The 20,080-nt window shown below is 36.9% G+C and overlaps 1 protein-coding gene across 1 annotated transcript in view; it reads left to right on the top strand.

Annotated features, from left to right (window-relative positions):
• Positions 1–20,080, top strand: part of LRP2 (LDL receptor related protein 2) — a 200,288-nt gene that overhangs the window by 79,134 nt on the left and 101,074 nt on the right. Inside the window, exons 14-21 of the mRNA XM_049616085.1 lie at positions 2,191–2,393; positions 4,073–4,213; positions 6,235–6,438; positions 12,530–12,722; positions 14,471–14,596; positions 15,486–15,616; positions 18,215–18,352; positions 18,728–19,009. Of these exons, the coding sequence (XP_049472042.1) occupies positions 2,191–2,393; positions 4,073–4,213; positions 6,235–6,438; positions 12,530–12,722; positions 14,471–14,596; positions 15,486–15,616; positions 18,215–18,352; positions 18,728–19,009 (1,418 nt within the window). The remainder of the gene's footprint in view (positions 1–2,190; positions 2,394–4,072; positions 4,214–6,234; positions 6,439–12,529; positions 12,723–14,470; positions 14,597–15,485; positions 15,617–18,214; positions 18,353–18,727; positions 19,010–20,080) is intronic.

Genomic DNA, 20,080 nt, shown 5'->3' on the forward strand with positions numbered 1-20,080 from the left:
ACGTTTTATTATTTATTTAGCATAATCTGGTGGGAATTAATTGGATTTTACTCTGCCCTTATGTATTTCAAATTTCAAAGAGAAATTCTGACTTGCTTTTCACCTGATGTACTTCAAAGATACTTAAGAATATTTGAGCATAAACTATAGCATACTTTTTTTTTTGCATTTTTAAATTTTATTTTATTATTTAGATTTTATTTATTTTTTTAATTTATATCCAAATTAGTTAGCATATAGTGGAACAATTATTTCAGGAATAGATTCCTTAATGCCCCTTACACAACCTCTCCAGTAGTAACCCTCTGTTCTCCAACATATGACATACTTTTTATTTCATCTTTTTAGTCTGATTACAGTTAACTGTATTAGTTCAATTGTTAACTGTTTTAGTTTCTCTCTTTTTCATATTTTCAAAAATTGGTTAAACCATAGTCTTTAAATTTGACTAGCAAAAACTACTCTGTGGATTCAGCAAATAAACTGGCCAATTTAATTTTCCAAATGACTTGATTTTATTGTTTTCTTAATGGAAGGAATATTATATTTTTTTCTTCTTTATATTTTAAGGGTATCACAGTTTACCACTAGATTTCAGATTCTTAAAACAATCTCTACTTGATGAAATGAAGTGATTGGATATTAAGACTGTGACTTCTTATCACTGAAACTGGTTCCCATAATGAGAATATGAATCAATTTAACATAAAATATCAATCAACCCAATAAGTCGTACAAAAACAATTGAGAAATTGCCCACATTTTTTTTCTCTTTCACAGGTGTTTTGACATTATATTAGATAGCCTATTTTTATGCTAAAGTTCAAGTAAAACATAAAACATAAAAAAATAAGTGTAGTTTCAGAAATATTTGAGTGCTTTGCTGGCTGTGAAGCAACATCAAAGAGCTATATTAAAGCTCATGAGTACAGCTGAAATCATAAAGTCACTGCCTATTGCTGTGCCAGCAGGTGGCATTCAGGGTTCTGGAATTTGCTAAATGAAAAAGAAAAACCATTCTCTAATCTTAATGTGCCATGTCATTATTGAGTGTTTTAAAGTGTGTGCTTACTTGCCCCCTTAGGTTTCTTTGTTTTTGTTTTTTGCTTTTGTTTTTTTTTTACATTTTGGTGTGAAACCTTAGCATCTTCAGTTCTTAGAGTTCTATAGTGCATTTTTGTTTTCAGGGCTCTTAAGATTTTTCTTGAAGGTCTTTCTATTTTGCCACGAGGCAAAAAATAAGTTTTTTTCTCAGAACCAGCTTCTACTTCACTTTCTTTATGTGGCCTAAGTGAATTATCACTGATATAGAAGAACTTATGGCAGACATTGTCCTTGCTTGGCACCTTTTACTTGTATTTTCTTCTACGTAAGCAGCTCTGGCCACTATGTGCCTCCACTACAAGTGTGGTGAGCAAACAGGTTTATCCTGAGGCATGGCAGTAGTCGTGCTATTTTTTGGTTTTCCAGAATGACATCAGGAATAGGTCTGTATGGTTGTTCTGGAATTGTTCTACTTACTATCCAGCTCCCTAATTGCTAAGAAATGGTTAATGCTGCAGTGTGGAGTAAGTTGAAGGTATCTGCTACTACATTTCCATTCCCTTGTTATACTCTTTCACCTATGGATTTCAAAATGGTATCTCACATCTTAACCCCCTTCCCCTTTTTTGTGAGACAACCTTAAAGAAGCATGTGAGAAAACAGTAATTTTTCAAAAAGTCTAGAATAAACTAGGACTGGGGATAGAATTTTATTTTCAAGGGTCTTTCCCAAGAGACACATGAAAATCTTTCTATCAAATGTAGGTGGAGATATACCTACAACTTAAAAATATTTTTCTATATATTCTACATTTGGATCAAGAGATTACTTAGCTTTTTATGCATTTACTTGAACTAATTTCACCTTTAATCAAAATGAAGGTATGGGGCACCTGGGTGGCTCAGTCGGTTAAGCGTCCTATTTCGGCTCAGGTCATGATCTCATGGTTTGTGAGTTTGAGCCCCAAGTCGGGCTCTGTGCTGACAGCTCAGAGCCTGGAGCCTGCTTCGGATTCTGTGCCTCCCTCTCTTTCTGCCCCTCGCTGCTCATACTCTGTCTCTGCCTGTCTCAAAAATAAATAAAACTTAAAAAAAAATTAAAAAAAAAAGGTAAAAAAAATTGTGTGATATACATCTTTTGCAACAGGAAGACGGTAGTCTACGGAGGCTCACTCATTCCTCATCCCTTTGGAATAAGCTTGTTTGAAGATTATGTATACTTTACTGATTGGACAAAGATGGCTGTAATGAAGGCAAACAAGTTCACGGAGACCAGTCCACAAGTGTACCTCCAGACCTCCCTGAGGCCCTTTGGAGTGACTGTTTATCATTCCCTCAGGCAGCCTTATGGTATGTTTGCCCCACAACAATGAAAATCCTGCTCAGTACTGGCCTTGGTAGAAAGATTTTTTTTCACAGCCATGGAAGTTAGTGAGACTTAGGTGGGTCAAATATGTGGAGGGTTATCTAGAGAGTTAAACTCTCTGAAATTGGCTCTGTAGATCCTGGGGCCTTCTGGAGAAATTGACGTATTTCAGAGTTAAAATGCCAAATCTACAGGGAACTTAGAGATGTCTTTTACAGATATTAATTGGCACCAGCAATGTGCCAAGTCCTGTCTAAATGCTGGGGACAGACAGCAAACAAAGCAAACCAAAATATGTATTCTCATTCTACTAGGAGAAATCTTGTATTCAATCCTTTAATATTAAATTTGAGGAAATCAAGGCCCAGAAGAAGGAAATAACATGCCCAAGTTGAGGTGACGTCAGAACCAATTTCTCTTCTTCTCTGTTGTATATGTATGACACCTGTTCTTTGGTTTGCATTGGGTCTGTCATAGGCTGACTGTGTTTGGTGTCATAGGCTGGTCACTTATCAAAAAAAAAAAGAAATTATTTTGATTCAGACATTGTATAGACTTCTGTTATTTTATAGTAAGTCTTGTTTTAAATTGGCACGACTATGACTGTATATGGCTCTTTTCTGTGTTGATAGAAAGTTTACAATCAATGAACATTAATTCACGGAAAGGCAGATTTTACTTTAAAACTCCCTTGTTAAGTGGCGGGCGGGTTTGACTTTACAGTGGTGAAAGACTATAATTAGGTTTATTTATTTTTTTAAAACAAAAAAACAGCCACTAGAACTGATACATTCAGGTGAATATCCTTCAGTGTATTCATCCTGGGAAAACATACGTTAGCTGAAAATGCATGCTGCCCCTGAAAACATTTTTGAAATACTTATTTGCAATAATCAGTTTATCAGCTACTAAATTCCTATTTGTCCTTGACCAAAAATATTACCCAATTTTATCATCCAAATTATTTTTCTTTGTAGTTTCCCTAAATCAATCCACCTGAGAAGGTAAAGAGATAATTTTAAAGAGTAAGTCAAAGGTTAAGAAGGTAATTTTCAAAGCAGACATGACATTTTTGGCCATGACAAAAGCTTTGTGTACAGTGAGCTTTTTCACTCATTCCTTTGAGAATGGGTTTTGGAAGTATAAACTGGTTTGTATTGCAGGCATGTAAGGTTTTGGAATCAGATCTGGCTTTGACTTCCAGTTCAGTTGCTGAATAATCTTGGGCAGTTATAAAACTGAGATAATAATATTTAGCTCTTAGAGTCATTGATTGTAAATTGGCTTACTTACAAAGTGAGCATCCAGTGAATAATAGTTATTTATTATATCTTATGAATGGTAAAAATAACCCTAAAGTTTTTTGGGGAGAGGCAGTTACTTTCTAACCACTGAGGCTAGCAGACAGGGTCTGACATAATTGTCTTGGGGAGAAGAATTCCCAAAGTTATCCAGCTGTGGGAACCCTGTGTGTTGCAGTTTGAGAGTAGGTGGGAGAGTCAGAGCAGGTAAATGTGGATGTACACAGCAACAACCAGCAGTGGTGTTTCTGAGTTTCAAACCCATTATTCTGTTTCACCTACAGGGCTCAAAGTGGTTTCACATGTCTTGGGCAATCATACATTTCTAACTGAGATTTAACCCTGTATATTTTTTCCTCTAGTTAACAACCCATGTGGAGATAACAATGGGGGCTGTGAACAGGTCTGTGTCCTCAGCCACAGAACAGATAATGATGGTTTGGGTTACCGCTGCAGGTGCACATTCGGTTTCAGCCTGGATGTGGATAACCGCCACTGTGTTGGTAAGAAATCGCTTTTGGGCTCTCTTTTTGGCAGGCAGCATAAGGGTATATGCTGCTTTTGGACAGGACTGGACCAGCTGTCATACTTCTTAATGGTGAATAAGCCTTTGGTAGCTGACAGAGCATCTTCCTCAGTAGGCACTACTCCCTTCATACACAGAGCTGTGTTTGAAGATGTACATTTCTGTCCCATGGGTCTTTCCTTTAATTGCACATTGAGGGTTTCCTTGGACTTCCTTTCCCCTTTGTCTCCTTCCTGAAATCTTTGTCTCCTTTTAAAACTATTCTCTCTCTCTCTTTTTTTAATGTTTATTTATTTTGAGAGAGAGACAGACAGACAGACAGAGTGTGAGCAGGGGAGGGGCAGAGAGAGAGAGGGAGACACAGAATCTGAAGCAGACTCCAGGCTCTGAGCTCTCAGCACAGAGCCCAATGTGGGGCTCGAACTCACGGATCGTGAGATCATGACCTGAGCCAGAATCAGACGCTCAACCAACTGAGCCACCCAGGTGCCCCTAAACTATTCTCTTGTTGCATTCCACAGCAAACTAAGTGTTGGGGCAGCTCATTTACTCATCTAGTTTTTCATTTTTCAGTTCAGATTTTATTTATATCTGCCTCTATGCTCTGGGATGCAATTCAGTTCTTTTCTTCTTTTTCTTTCTTTTTTTTTTTTACATTTTTTTTTACATTTATTTTTGAGAGAGAGAGAGATAGAGAGACAGAGAGAGAGAGAGAGAGAGAGAGAGACAGAGCAGAAGTGGGGGAGGGGCAGCAAGGGGGAGGGAGACACAGAATCCAAAGCAGGCTCTGAGCTGTCAGCACAGAGCCTGAAGCAGGGCTTGAACCCACAAACTGTGAGATCATGACCTGAGCCGAATTTGGATGCTTAACCGACTGAGCCACCCAGGTGCCCCTTTTTCTTCTTTTGTTGCCTACACATCTACTCATGATTAAGCTCTTGCCTCAGCTTCAGCGATGAAATGCACACTCTTACAATTTTTGTTTCTCTTGTCTTCACCTTGAAAACTCTCCTTTTTAATGCCTTGACAAATTCTTGCTCCCCAGATGGTGCTGCTTTGGGCTTGGAATGTAAATTCTCTAATTCTACCAGGGACAAATTTGTTAACTTTAAAAAAAAAATGTTTATTATTTTAAGAGGGGGGTGAGAGAGGGAGACACAGAATCCAAAGCAGGCTCCAGGCTCTGAGATGTCAGTACAGAGCCCAATGTGGGGCTTGAACTCACAGACTGCGAGATCACAACCTGAGCCAAAGTTGGCTGCTTAACCAACTGAATCACCCAGGCACCCCAAATTTGTTGACTTTGTAGGTAATCCCAGACTCAGATAAAAATCACCCACATTTAAAAAGCCATGTATTTCTGACTGTTACATTGACACTACATTGTGTAATAATTTTGCACTTAAACTCCTGCAATTTTAATTTTTTGGGTATACCTCTTGGGTATACCTCTTTTTGATTTCCTGACATACTATTACTGTCTCCTACTTTGATTTTAAAATCACTCCTTTTCCCCTATTTCCTCTATTTTTCCTCTCCCCTCCCATCTTTTCCTTCTTTGTTTATTTCTAAATAACTTACCTGGTTACTGTTAATTCTTCCTTCACTGGTCTTAATACCTTAAAAACTGCAGTAGGATTCTTGGTATAGATCTCTATTCAAAAGTTAATCCAAATCAAGGATTTTGATGGAATTACTATGCAGGTCAGTTAATACTGTCTTAGAAATTCAGCCTATGGACCATGTTTTATATAAATCTTAAGGATAAATTTCTCGAGAAGAAGAAAGATTGTAATAGTTATATTGCCGTCATAGCTGCTTATCTTTTTTTCCTCTGTTCCCATTGTTTCCAACTATGTTTTCCACAGATTTATTTTTTATGTTTATTTCAGAAGTACATTTCTGAATTATAAAATGTGCATTGTGGATGTATAAGTAATTTCTCTGGAATTCAAGAACAAGCCTGTGGCTCATGGCGATGTGTTCTTCTTCCTACAGTTGTTAAGCAGTTCCTGATCTTTTCATCTGAGGTGGCTGTTCGTGGCATCCCGTTCAACCTGTCTACCCAAGAAGATGTCATAGTTCCAGTGACAGGAAATCCTTCTTTCTTTGTTGGGGTTGATTTTGATGCCCAAGAGAACACTATCTTTTTTTCAGATACATCAAAAGACATGATTTTTAAACAAAATATCAATGGCACAGGTGAGAATACATTAAAATTTTTTTGCATGCTTTGTCTGTTTTTTAATAATAACAATAATAATAATTTTCTAACTAGAACTTACTTGGCTTGCTAAATATTTTAAAATAAGGAAAGAGAGCCATTACTTTTCTTGTGACTTAAGTTAAAACAAAAACTTTTTCTTAAGGGTATATATTTTTTTTTTAATTTTTTAATGTTTATTTATTTTTGAGACAGAGAGAGACAGAGCATGAATGGGGGAGGGGCAGAGAGAGAGGGAGACACAGAATCGGAAGCAGGCTCCAGGCTCTGAGCCATCAGCCCAGAGCCTGACTTGGGGCTCGAACTCACGAACCGTGAGATCGTGACCTGAGCTGAAGTCGGACACTCAACCGACTGAGCCACCCAGGCACCCCTTAAGGGTATATTTTTAATGATGAGAAATGTTAATATAAAAGAAGCTGACATTCCATAAAAGGAGAGTCAGTAATGGGTTAATTGATTAGAAGCTATTCCTCATATTCAAGCAGCCAGAGGATCTCTCTGGGAAGGATGCTGGGCTTGAAATAATAGTAAAAAAAAAAAACAAACAACCCCTAAAAACAAAAACATGAATTATATGTGAGTGTCGATTTACTATAAATTTTCAATTGATTTGGGTTCTGTTAATATCTTCATAATCATCACAGAGAGACACATTATAATCATGCACACTTTACTGTTGTGTACTTTATTGGATGATGACATCATCTTATATTTGGATTTTATAACCCACTGGAGAATTCTATCAAATACCACAACCAGATAAGGATACCATAAGAAAAGAAAACTCTAGGCCATTACTTCTGGTAAATATTGATGCAAGGCTTCTCAACAAAATAAACAATATTGCAGACAGAATTCAGGAACGCATTAAAAGGGTTATATACTATGACCAAGTGGGATTTATCCCTGGGATGCAAGGATGATTCAATATATGCAAATCAATAAATGTAATACACTACATCAATAAAATGAAAGATAAAATCACACAATCATCTCAATAGATGCAGAAAAAGCATTTGACAAAAGAAAACATACTTTAATGATAAAAACTCTTAACAGAGTGGGTATAGAAGTAACATATCTCACTATAATAAAGGCGATGTACAACAAACACACAGCTAACATTATACTGAATGGAGAGAAATTGAAGGCATTCCCCCTAAGATTAAGAACAAGGCAAGGATGCCCTCTGTCAATATAGTGCTGGAAGTCCCCGCTAGAGCTATTAGGTAAGACAAAGAAGTAAAAGCCATCCAAGTTAGAAAGAAAGCAGCAAAAAGGCAGTTATTTGCTGCTGACCCTATATATACAAAAAATCCCAAAGAATCAGTCAAAAACTGTTGCAATTTAATGAATAATTTCAATAAAATGGCAGAGCAGAAAATCAACATACAGAAATCAGTTGCTTTCCTTTACACTAATGATGAAGCATCCAAAAAAGACGTAAAAACAAAACATTCCATGCACAATAGCATCAAAAAGAATAGAATACTTAGGAATCAATGTAACCAATGAAGTAGAAGATCTGTAAAATGAAAACTACAAAACTTAGATGAAAGACATTGAAGAAGACACATACAAATGGAAAAACATCCCAAGTTCATGGACTGGAAGAATTGATATTATTAAAATGGTCATAATACCCAAAGTCATCTACAGATTCAGTGCAATCCTTATCAAATGACCAAAAGCATTCCTCATAGAAATAGAAGAAACAATCCTAAAATTTGTAGGGAACCACGAAAGACCCTGAATAACCAAACCAATCCTGAGGACACAGAACAAGGCTGGAGGTATCACACTTCCAGATTTCAAACTATACTACAAAGCCAATGCAGTAATAACAGTATGATATGGACACAAAAATAGACACATTATGGAAAATTAGGACAAAATAGAGAGCGCAGAACTGAACTCTAGCATATATAGCCAACTAATATTTGAGACAGGTTTCAAGAATAACCAATGGGAAAAGGATAGTCTCTTCAACAAATGGTGTTGAGAAAACTGGAGAAACACATGTAATACAGTGGAATTGGATCCTTACTTCACACAAGTCACAAAAATTAACCAAAGTAGATCAAAGACTTAAAAAATTATTTCTGATACCATAAAACTCCCAGAAGAAAACATAGGGAAGAAGTTCACTAGTTTTGGTTTTGGCAATAAGTTTTTGTGCACAAACACAACAACAAAAATGAATGAATGGGACTACATCAAACTCAAGCTTCTGCACAGCAAACTAAACAACAAAATGAAAAGACCACCTACAGAAAGGGAGGAAGATATTTTCAAACTATATATTGGTTAAGGGGGTTAATATCCAAAATACATAAAGAACTCAGTCTAACTCAGTAATGATGACGACAACAGTCAAATCCAATTAAAAAATGGACAGCAGAACCAAATAGACATTGTCTTAAATAGGGCATCAAAATGGTCCAAAATGGTCCACAGACACATGAAAAGATGATTAAGATCACTAATCTTTAGGGAATTGAAAATCAAAAGTATGATGAGACATCACCTGCTACCAGTCAGAATGGCTAATATCAAAAAGACAAGAAATAACAAGTATTGGCAGGGATGTGGAGAAAAGGGAATCCTGATGCACCATTGCAGGGAAGGTAAATTGGTGCAGCCACTGTGGAAAACAGTATGGAGATTCCTCAAGAAATTGAAAAGAGAACTAACAGATGACCCAGTAATTCCACTACTGGTATTTACCTAAAGAAAATGAAAACACTAATTTGAAACGGTATCTGCACCCCTAATTGTTGCAGCCTTATTTCCAATAGCCAAATTATGGAAACTGCCCACATGTCCATTAATAGATGAATGGATAAAGAAAATGTGGTACATATACAATGAAATGATATTCAGTCATAAAAAAGTAAATCTTGTGATTTTCAACACAGGAGAGTATAATGAGTATAGAGTATGAGTATAGAAAGTATAATGTTAAGTGAAATAAGGCAGTTAGAGAAAGGCAAATACTGTATGGTTTGCTCATAGGTGGAAATTAAGAAACAAATGAACAAAGGAAAAAAGAAAAAGACAACAGAAGGTCTTTCTGTCTGTATGGGCCTCATCAGCTGGATAACTTCAGATATTGAGGCAGACTTTCTGTTGGGGAGCTTCCAAACATCAATATTAGTAAATCTTTTTCTAGGGATAGTCCTTTGTCCTTATTAGATGTCTCCATTCTCCTCGGTATGGGGATTAAGAGGTGGTGAAGGTAGCTTGCCATCTGTGTTATAGGAGAAGTACAGAGGACAGGGGGCCAAGGACCGACCCTTCAGTTCACTAGTCACACAATTTGCCTGTATTCAGTTTTGTTCCACCCAGCAGATGCAGTGCCGTTGTGCATTGTGGTGTCTTTGAGCCCACAGCGTCTCTGCATCATTTCCTCCAGAGAACAAGATTGCTGGTCTGTTAGAAGAGGTAGATGGACAGAAGTGGCAGAATTGCTTACGATCCGGGAAGGACCTGGTGGTCTCACTGCTTCTAATACCAACTTGTAACTAAGCACTTTAGTTCTTCACCCTTGTGTGTTGCAGAGCCCGGTATCTCTGACCACGAATATGTTGAAGTGTCTGTGTGTGTGTGTGGGTCTTCCCCCTGCTGGACTTAGTTTGCATCTTCCCCCCCCCCCCCCCCTTAGTGAGTTATTACCTGCAGTCCCTTTCTCTTCCAAAGTGTCAAAATCTCTTATCTGCTGTGCCTTTGTTGTCATGTTAGTAGAGTTTGGAAGGAAGAGGAGAAAATATGTGTGGTCAGTCTTCTACTTTCAACCAGACTGCATCTATCTGAAGACTAGAGTTAGGTCCACTGAGCTTGGAGAACTCCAGTCAATGTTAGCTTTCACCAAAAAGCAGAGTTAGGTTTTTTGCCACATGTAGGCTCAGTCTCCTACAGATCAGCTTCCTTCTGCTTTGTCAAACTGGAATTCTCATCACGCTTTTTGTCAGTCTACATAATGAGCAAGTTACCTTTTAAAACACTCTATAGTATGCTTTGGTGAGAGAGGTTTTACACTGCTGTTTTCCACGAATAAGTGTCATTGAGTACGTATGTAGAGAATGAGTTGTCAGAAATCAGGTTAAAGTCAAGATCAGCTGAATGAAGCTCTCAAGGGACTCCGATATGATCAAATCTCTCCCATCCTAAAAGTGCAACCCACATCTCAGTCCAAGTGTCTCTCTAGTTACAGCTCTCTCTCTCTTTCATTTCATGGTTGGACTTCTTGGAACATTGGCTTACATGTTCCTGTTCTCACTTCCACATTTATACTTTCCACTTATTCCTCACTCCATCTCAATCTGCCAACTATGTCACTTCACACTCTTCTCATCTTGGTCACCTCCAATCTTTCTGGTTTCCTTATCTTTCTGGTGTTCTTCAGAGGTCGTTCCTTCTTTGCCTGTTTCCTATATAGGCGTGTTCTCTATGTTCAACATGTGGGTCTCTTCTCCTCTATTTTCTGCATAATTTTGCACCTTCAGCGTCTTGGATTACCATTTATGTAGCCATTATAAATTAGAATGGGGAGACTTATGGTAAGGCATTTACTGAATGATTTTCCTCCTAACCTGGCAAATGAGGGAAAGATCAGGGAAGGCTTTTTTCAGGTGATATAAATATCCCTCCATAAATCTCCCTCCAAGCTCTCTGAGATTCACACCCATAATGCCAACTGCCTTTTGCATATCTCACCATATATCCCACAACTACCTCAAAACCAACAGATGTAAGTAGACATCTTTACTCCATGTAAGACTTCCTGCCTTAGAGCATGTAGAGCATGACCACTGTCCCTTTCCCTCTTATCACCCCTCCCCACCCCCATTCCTCCCAGGGTCTGGTGGTTACCTAAATTTCTCCCTTTCTCTTAACCTCTGTCATTAACTGATTAACCTCCAAAACACATGGAGTTCTCAATCTCTCTCTTTCTCACTTCCAAGTCTTTCCTTTCCTACAGCACCTAATTCACCCCTTCCTTTGGGAAAACTGTCCACACCTCCACCTCACCTTGTGCTTCATTTGGAGTCTGTGTTTCATACCATTCCATGCACATCTGTCAAAATACCCATTACTTTTTGATTTCTACCTCTTAGTTTAATTGCCTCCACTTCATTATAAATCCTTCAAAGGCAGTGTCCACACTTCTTTCAAGATGCTTCACTCTTCTATGACTCAGTTTCCTCATCTACAAAATAAGGTTGCTAATAATACCGCCTTCCTTGAACTGTTGTGATGATGGATGATTCCATGTAAAATCTTTGGGCCAGTTCCTGGCTTGTAAGTGCTCAATATAAGCTATTATTACAAATACTATTAGCAATATTATGTTTCCTAAGTATCTAGTATGGTGTCTGGCACATAGAAGACTTTCTTTTATAATTTGCTAAGTAAATGAATGGAAAAAGCACTACGATGGTTTTCCCTACTTCAAAAAGTGTTATTGACTGTGATTCAGATTTCCTTAATGAAAATAAGAAAAAGGGGAAAAGACATAAAAATTTCACCAAGAGAAAAGTGGTCTTTTTTTTCCTCCTGTACCTCTGATTTCCATTTGGAATCTTTGCTGGTCTTTTCAAAATAGGGCAACTTTGCAGTTTGAAAGGCTGTTGAGAAGGTTGGGCGGTCACACCTCAGAGATCTCCTACCAGTGGTACCTGGTGGCTTATCAGAGCTCTCTGTGGGTGGTGCTTGTGAATATGTGAACTCAGGTATCTTCTCTTCTTTCAGATGTTCTGCAATGAGAAATTTTTTTCTGGAAGGTTGAACAAGGGAGTAAATGTAGGGCATACCACTTCTGGTTCAGTTTATCAGAATCATATCTGTTTTTTGAGATCCAAACTTTTGGGAATGGATAGATTCTAGTTTTATCTCTGGTTGCTCAGCAGTGGTTTTTTTTTGTTTTGTTTTGTTTTGTTTTTTAAGAATTCCACGTGGGTTACTGAAATATGTTATAACTTTGACACAATTTAAATATGCAGTAGTTGGAAAATGTATGGCATAAAATATATTTAGCTTAAACCTTGTTCATATTTCAACTTACAGGAAGAGAAATTCTCACCGCCAACAGGGTGGAAAGTGTTGAAAGTTTGACTTTTGATTGGATTTCAAAAAATCTTTATTGGACAGATGCTTCTTACAGGAGTATCAGTGTCATGAGGTTAGCTGATAAATCGAGACGTGCAATAATCCAGAATTTAAATAACCCACGATCAATTGTAGTTCATCCTATTGCTGGGTAAGTGTGTTCATGTTTCTTGAAAAGCTTGAAACTGTATGTCTTTTAAAGTTATTGAAAAGTGATGCCACATTTATTTGGCAAGCTCAGCAAATATAAGATTGAACTACATAAATTGAAATCACCTTAAATTTTATCCCTGTAGCATAAGTTTAAGTAATCATTTCATCTCCTTGAAATCACTTTCTCCTTAGTTTCAGCTTTCCCAGTCTTCACTGAAGTGTGTTTTTTTTCCACAGTTGAAGAGGACCAACAATGTGATACAGATTCAGTAGAAAAGGATTGAATGTGCAGTGGAATTATCAGGAAAGGATCAAATTCTTTCCCCGCTTTAATGTATTGATACAAAGCGTGGCAAAACTTGCTTAATCATTCAGTAGTTTTCAGAATAAAAAGTCTTTCGGACCACAGACTAAGTTTCATGTTTAACCATTCCGTGATTGGTGGTGTCAGACAAGAAAAGACAGAACAGTTTATACTATTCCTTTTAGGTTCTTACCTTTCTTATTTAAATCTGGTTAATAGCGAATATGTTTGTTTGGAACAAGTCTGAGCTTGGTAGCTGTATTTGAGTGGAGTTTAAAAAGAAAAAAGAAAGTGAGTGGTAAGTCACTAAAACCTGATTTCTGGAGGACACAGAGTAAGCACTTGACATAATCTTGTCTAATTCAAAAGCTGGTTTGTGAGGCAGGAAGATATAATACCTGATAAACAACAGTTAGTACTCAAATTTCAGACCTATCTGACTACAAAGCCTTTGTATCTAAAGAACTCTGTATGATGCCTCAGAGTGTTTATTTTGTATTTAAATTTCTTCCTGTGAAATAATGTAAGAAACATTTAAAAACTGGTGATATTATTAATAATACATTTTATTGCCCTGTAAAGAGTTGATTTCCTAATGAACTTATCTTAAACTAAATCTTAGCCATATGGTTTTGAAGAGCTGTTAAATTCCTTTCCTACTGACTCCTTCATTTAAATAATATGAAGTCACATTTCAGAAAATTATGTTTTGGAAAGACTAATTTTAAGGGTCACATGAGAGAGAAAAGTTTTGTTTGTTTGTTTGTTTGTTTTTTACCCCTAGATTTTTCTTTTTGTCACTCCTCAGAATAAAAGTTTACCTTGGATAGAGAGTGAGAGTTGGTTTGGGTGCATTCTTCAACCGAGATGAAATGCTTTCCTTGTGGAAGATGACTAAAGAGCTATCTAGTGTGACCTAGATGTTTAATCCAGAGAGGAAAGAGAGATTAAAATCTGTATTCTTGCTCATAGTATATTATTTCATTTCAACAACTTGGGAGTATTTAAAGTAACCCAGGGGTGCCTGGCTGGCTCAGTCAGTGGAGGGTGTGACTCTTGATCTAGGGGTTGTAGTTTCGAGCTCCATGTTGGGTTTAGAGATTACTTAAAAAATAAAATCTTAAAATGTAACCTGAATTATGTCTTTTTAAAGAATCTACTTGGTGACAATAGTTTCATGTCCCAAGTCTAGCACATTGGTTCTCTGCTCTGGATGCCCATTTTAATGCCATTGTATTTATGACTTTAGTTATATATTGCTAACTGAATTTTTAATTAAGAGATCGATAGTACACTAAACTTGCCTATTAAACAGATTTTATTTTTTCTGCATAAGCCCAAGAACATATACAGAAAATGAAATTGTAACATGTCTCTGGAAAATCTGAGTCATGTAGTTTGTTCCAGTGTTAACATTTTTGATTTATTACCTCTTTTTCTAGGTATATATTCTTCACTGATTGGTTCCGTCCTGCTAAAATTATGAGAGCATGGAGTGATGGATCTAACCTTTTGCCTATAGTAAACACTACTCTTGGATGGCCCAATGGGTTGGCCATTGACTGGGGGTAAGTAGGAATCATTGTGAATTATTAAGTTCCCTCTTAGTGTGGACCACATGAAGCAGTATGATGGAGTGAGGAAACTGGTACTACTTGCACTCAGATATTTTTACATCATTGGCACTGGGAGAAGGACATAGTATGATACAAGGACACAAAGAACACATAGTTAGCCAACTTCTGCTGGGATGAAAACTAATGCACTCATGAACATTCTGAGGATATTGATAGAGGGAGCAGAATGATAGGACCTTGTGGGAGGTCCGTACAGAGGAGGCAAGACGGAAATCACATTAGAAGTAGGATAGGGGATTTGATGAAGTCCAGGTGATGCGTAATTTTCATAGGGAGCATCTTGTGGGTAGGAAATCTTTAGTTTCAATTAATTAACAAATGTGTATTTGCATGTAAATACTCTGGGAGAATTTTGAAGTATAAGATAGAGTTCTCAGGAAATTGATGATCTAGGAACATAGGAAAAGATAACGGGGTAAAAAAGCTTACAGAGATTAATGCCAAAGTAGTCTATAGAAGAGACAAAAGGAAGAAATATATGTAGTCTTTTAAACATAGATTACTACCAATATTTTGTTAACTTATGGACTTAACCAGGAGAAAAATAAAATACCTAACTGGAAGATAACATTAAAAAATTTTTAAGACAATTAAAAATTGCTTTGTTAGAACGTATGGTGGGGGGCATAAGTAAGGTGATGAAAAAGAATGAAATCATGCCATTTTCAAAAACTATCACATTTTTAGTGAGTATAATCTAATCTTTAAAACTTTGTTTAATAAATGTTTCAACTGAACATACCATTTATGATTGTCCTCCGTGGAAAGGGTGCATTACTAGTTTCTGGATAACAGATAACTAAGTATTTTATCATTTTAGTGCTTTACGGTTGTACTGGGTAGATGCCTTTTTTGATAAAATTGAGCACAGCACCTTTGATGGCTTAGACAGAAGAAACCTGGGCCATATACAGCAGATGACACATCCATTTGGACTTACTGTCTTTGGAGGTATGCTTTGAAGCAATAAAAGTGTGTGTTTTTTTTGTACTTTGCAAATTGTTAACAGTAGACTCATCCTCATTTGGCAATCTCACAACTCCAGAAAAGTTGGTTACTTTAGAATACAAAAAATGAGAATGGTGCTATTATGTGTAGACAAAACATTTGTTTTTTTTGACTGACCATTTTCACTTTGTGAATTTTTTGTTTTAGACGCTTTTAGATAATAATTGACAATTTATACAGGTATAGCATTTTGTAGATTACATGTATTATAAACTCCCCAAGTACTCTATGATATAAATATCCCCCAAAGAAATAAACTACTGATTTCATCACTTTTAAGAATAAAACACTAGGAGTGTTTGTGGTGCCTTGCGTTTTGTTATTCTTTGTAAAAACCTTCTTAGAATCCATGTGGGAAAGCTACTACACACGTTTATCAACTGCATAGGCACTGAATGACTCTGAAACTTTTTAGACACATATTGGGTAACTGATATCATTGTTGTTATATAGAAATTAGTATATGTCTTGTGAAAAAGAGCTAGACGTAGTTGTTTTTTCATGAACCTTTCCGATAATTTAATGCTGCTAGTAAAGATTGCTTGGGGGTGTGAAATTCTGGGAAACACAGCAGCAATGATCACAATGTTTCAGTTTTCCTTGTCCTGGCTCCCCCCTTGAGTGGAGTTGTGGTATTGAGTTGAGTGTAGCTTGGCCTTGTGAAACAGGTGGTTTATTTAGTCTTGAACACAAGGTTTCTGCAAATGATTGTATAGCTTGTGCATTGTACAAAATTGCCAGGCCAAGAGGATGAAGAGAGACTCAAATCTAACCTGGTTCTGTTTGACAAACCATAATTAGTCCAGTTAGTGCCGTTTTGTGATCCACAAAAGGCCCTGGACCATATGTACTTGTGTACTTGGATGGAACATCCTACTCTGGATAATTAGCAAGGTGCTTTAACAGGCTAGATACTGACTGTAAATCAAAGACTTTCTCCCATGCATATAGTGTGGAATGAATAGGTAGTAAATATATTGCATGTTCCATCCTGCTGTCTGTTTATCTGTGGAGGAGTGCATGGCATTTAAAAATATTTTAAAAATGCTCTTGAGAGAGTAAGTTTTTATGATGAGATGAGTCAATTCTACATACTCACCCCTTTCTATTTATGCCTTTCCACTTACTCACGCCCTTTTCACTAATGATGTCAGACAGCCATTTGATGTCACATAGGAACATTGTAAGAATGTTAAATTTTTCCTGCTCCTTGAGGGAATGTTTTGGGAATGAATAAAAGGGCACTTTCAATACCTTTTGGTTTCATCAGTATGAAAAAAATTTTAGTGCATACTCACAAAAGCAGCACCATGTTCCCCAAATAATAATAATAATAATAGTAATAATAATGATGATAATAATAATAATAGGTTTCTCCCAACACTGCCCTTCATTGTGAATTTCTTATAGAAAATAATTTTTTTTTTAAGTTTATTTTGAGAGAGAGGGGGAAGAGAGAGAGAATCCCAAGCAGGCTCTGCACGTCAGTACAGAGCCTGATGTGGGACTCAAACCCACAAACTGGGAAATCATGACCTGAGCTGAAACCAAGAGTTGACTGAGCCACCACCCACAGGCCCCTGGAAAATTCTTTGATTGCACAACACCATAGAAATTATCCTTCTTTTTATGGAAAGGCTAGATATGCTTGGCTATCTGTGCACCGCACAGGAGCGAAAGGTTTATGGAACTTCTTATCTATTTAAGTATAGTAAGATACCTTCATGAGTGGTGGGATTGAGATTGTCAGTCAGTCTAGATAAGGTTTAGTAACTCCAGTGACTGATTAGTCATTGATTAGGCCACAGATAAGGGAAATTGGTCTAATGATAAAATTTGTGGCATTTTTGGCATTTTTTGGTTAGCTGAGAATTTTAAAGTATTGTTAAAAAGAAAAATCCACTGATTCTATTCAAAATGTGTGTGTTTACTTTCTTGCTCTGGTAGCATAAAGGGAACATGACTAACTATTTTGAACTTCATGGAATATTACTACAGTTGGAGAGGTAGGCACACTTCTGTGGATAATTTGATTGATCCCCAGAGCTACAAAATTAGTGTCCTCAATTAAGACATGGGATATATAGAAGGGTTGATCTGGAAGGGAGCTTAGAGATGTAGTTATTTCCTTAATTTTGCTAAAAAAGAACCCTCATCCAGTTAAGTACTTGCCTATAAGCACTGAGAAGTTTAGTGCGTTAGGTGGGATAAGAACTCGGTCATATGAGACACATCTAATGCTCTATTGAATAATCCAATTTTTTATTTTTACCTATGGAAGTCCAAACCTAATTGCTATTAAATACCATCACAATACTCCATACATGCCTGCCTGAACCAGAACTCTGGTATCATTAAATATGTAGCCTTCTAAGGAGCCATTTCTAGAGAGTAATAAGTCACAGAAAATGATCGCAGAAATATATTACAGATATTTCACAATGTGAGAATCTTCTCACATTTGCAAGAAGCGTTACAAGTCTATTGCATTTTCCAAAGTGAGCTGTGATGATAATACTAATCACTGGTATTTCTTCTTAGACTATGTGTTTTTTACCGACTGGAGACTGGGTGCCATCGTTCGAGTGAGGAAAATGGATGGTGGAGACATGAGAGTTATCCGAAGTGGCATCACTAATATAATGCATGTGAAATCATATGATGCCAACACTCAGACTGGTGAGGTTGCCAAGTTCTTTTACATGGTTGTATTTTGTTTAATATGGTGGCTCCTTTACTTTTTAGTATGTATGATTTAATATAGCTCCTGATTGTTATATATTCCTGCTACCCAGATAGTTAAATAGTGTAAGACTTAAGAATCTCTGTTCAACTTTGTTAATCCTAAAGATATTGTCAGGAAAAACACATTTTAGGACGTTTTCTGTGTTTAAACTGAATGTTCCACTTGGCATGTTGATTTCTAAGAAGCAGCTACTTTTTAGTGTTGGGTATGAACACTGTTCTTTCCCATTTGTTTTCCTTCACCACTAACCCTGTGATCAACCCAGTGGAAATGTACATAACTCACTGTCTCCCTCATTGCTTTTGCAGGTTCTAACTACTGTAACCGACCCACACATCCAAACGGTGACTGCAGCCACTTCTGCTTCCCAGTGCCAAATTTCCAGCGGGTGTGTGGTTGTCCGTATGGAATGAATTTGACTTCTAATCACTTGACATGCCAGGAAGACCCATCCCATGAACCACCCTTGGAGCAGTGTGGTGCCCTTTCCTTTCCATGTAGCAACGGCAGATGTGTGCCCAGTCACTACCGCTGTGATGGAGTAGATGACTGTCATGATAACAGCGATGAGCACCTATGTGGCAAATTTAGTAAGTAGCTTATACATAGGAGATACTCAGTGACGAATAGAACAGAGAGGTGGACCTTTTTTTTCTTTTTTTTCTTTTTTATGGTTGGGTTATCTCTGTGGGGGAAAATATCTTCTAGAAGTTCGGATTTTTTAATATGTACCCCCAAGGCTTTAGGAAGCTAGATAGTAAATATCATTCATAGATCATGCTATAGTTGGTTTCTACCATTGATTTGGGCTATCTTCAGCAACATTTTGTTTTTATCTGACATTGGATGTTTGGACCAATGCAGTCATTACAAGCTCCTCCAAAAGTCAAGTCAGAATAAATAGATTATAACCTTTAGTATCTGAAAGAATATATTTCATAATCGGTACTTGTAATAATTGCGTTTGAAAATTTCAAGTGGTATATTTCCTTTCCCCCACTTTGGAGTAAAATAGGGGTGAACTGATGGTCTTAATGTTTACATTCTTCTTTCCATGGTAATCTGGTGTATAAAGTCGGGGGCCTAATGAATGCTATTGTAGAAAACAAAAGCATTCCATTAAAATTTAAAAAAAGAATCATTGAAATCTAAGAACTCTCTATCAAGGTGAGATCAATAATAATGATAACCTGTCCTTTTGGAGAGAAAGAAGAGTGCCAGATTTGAAAATAAAAGTGCCCACTTGTCTGAAATTTCTAAAATTTTCTTCTTGTTTTAAATGTACAAATTTTTACCTGAATATTTTATCAATTTTTGTTTTTCCAATGACACCTTTTCAAGGTTTCTTTAGACTAAGTGTGAAATTGAGATTAGACGAAGTGTAGCTGAGAAGTACGGGATGGGTGTCAGGTCACACCAACTAGAGATTGAATCTTAGGGAGATTCCTAAATCTCTCAAAGCCTCAGTTTCCTCATCTGTAAAATGCAGATAATTATACATACCACACAGTATACTTGTGAAGATTAAGAGAGAAAAAGTATGTATAAAACACTTAGAAAAATGCCTGGCTTATGACAATTGCTAAGTAAATGTCAGCCAATGGTGATGATAAGAATGACGTGCACGTCTCTCTTTATTTTGTATATTTGCTCCCATTGAA

This window comes from Panthera uncia (genome assembly GCF_023721935.1).
Source record: "Panthera uncia isolate 11264 chromosome C1 unlocalized genomic scaffold, Puncia_PCG_1.0 HiC_scaffold_3, whole genome shotgun sequence".
Taxonomy (NCBI): domain Eukaryota; kingdom Metazoa; phylum Chordata; class Mammalia; order Carnivora; family Felidae; genus Panthera; species Panthera uncia.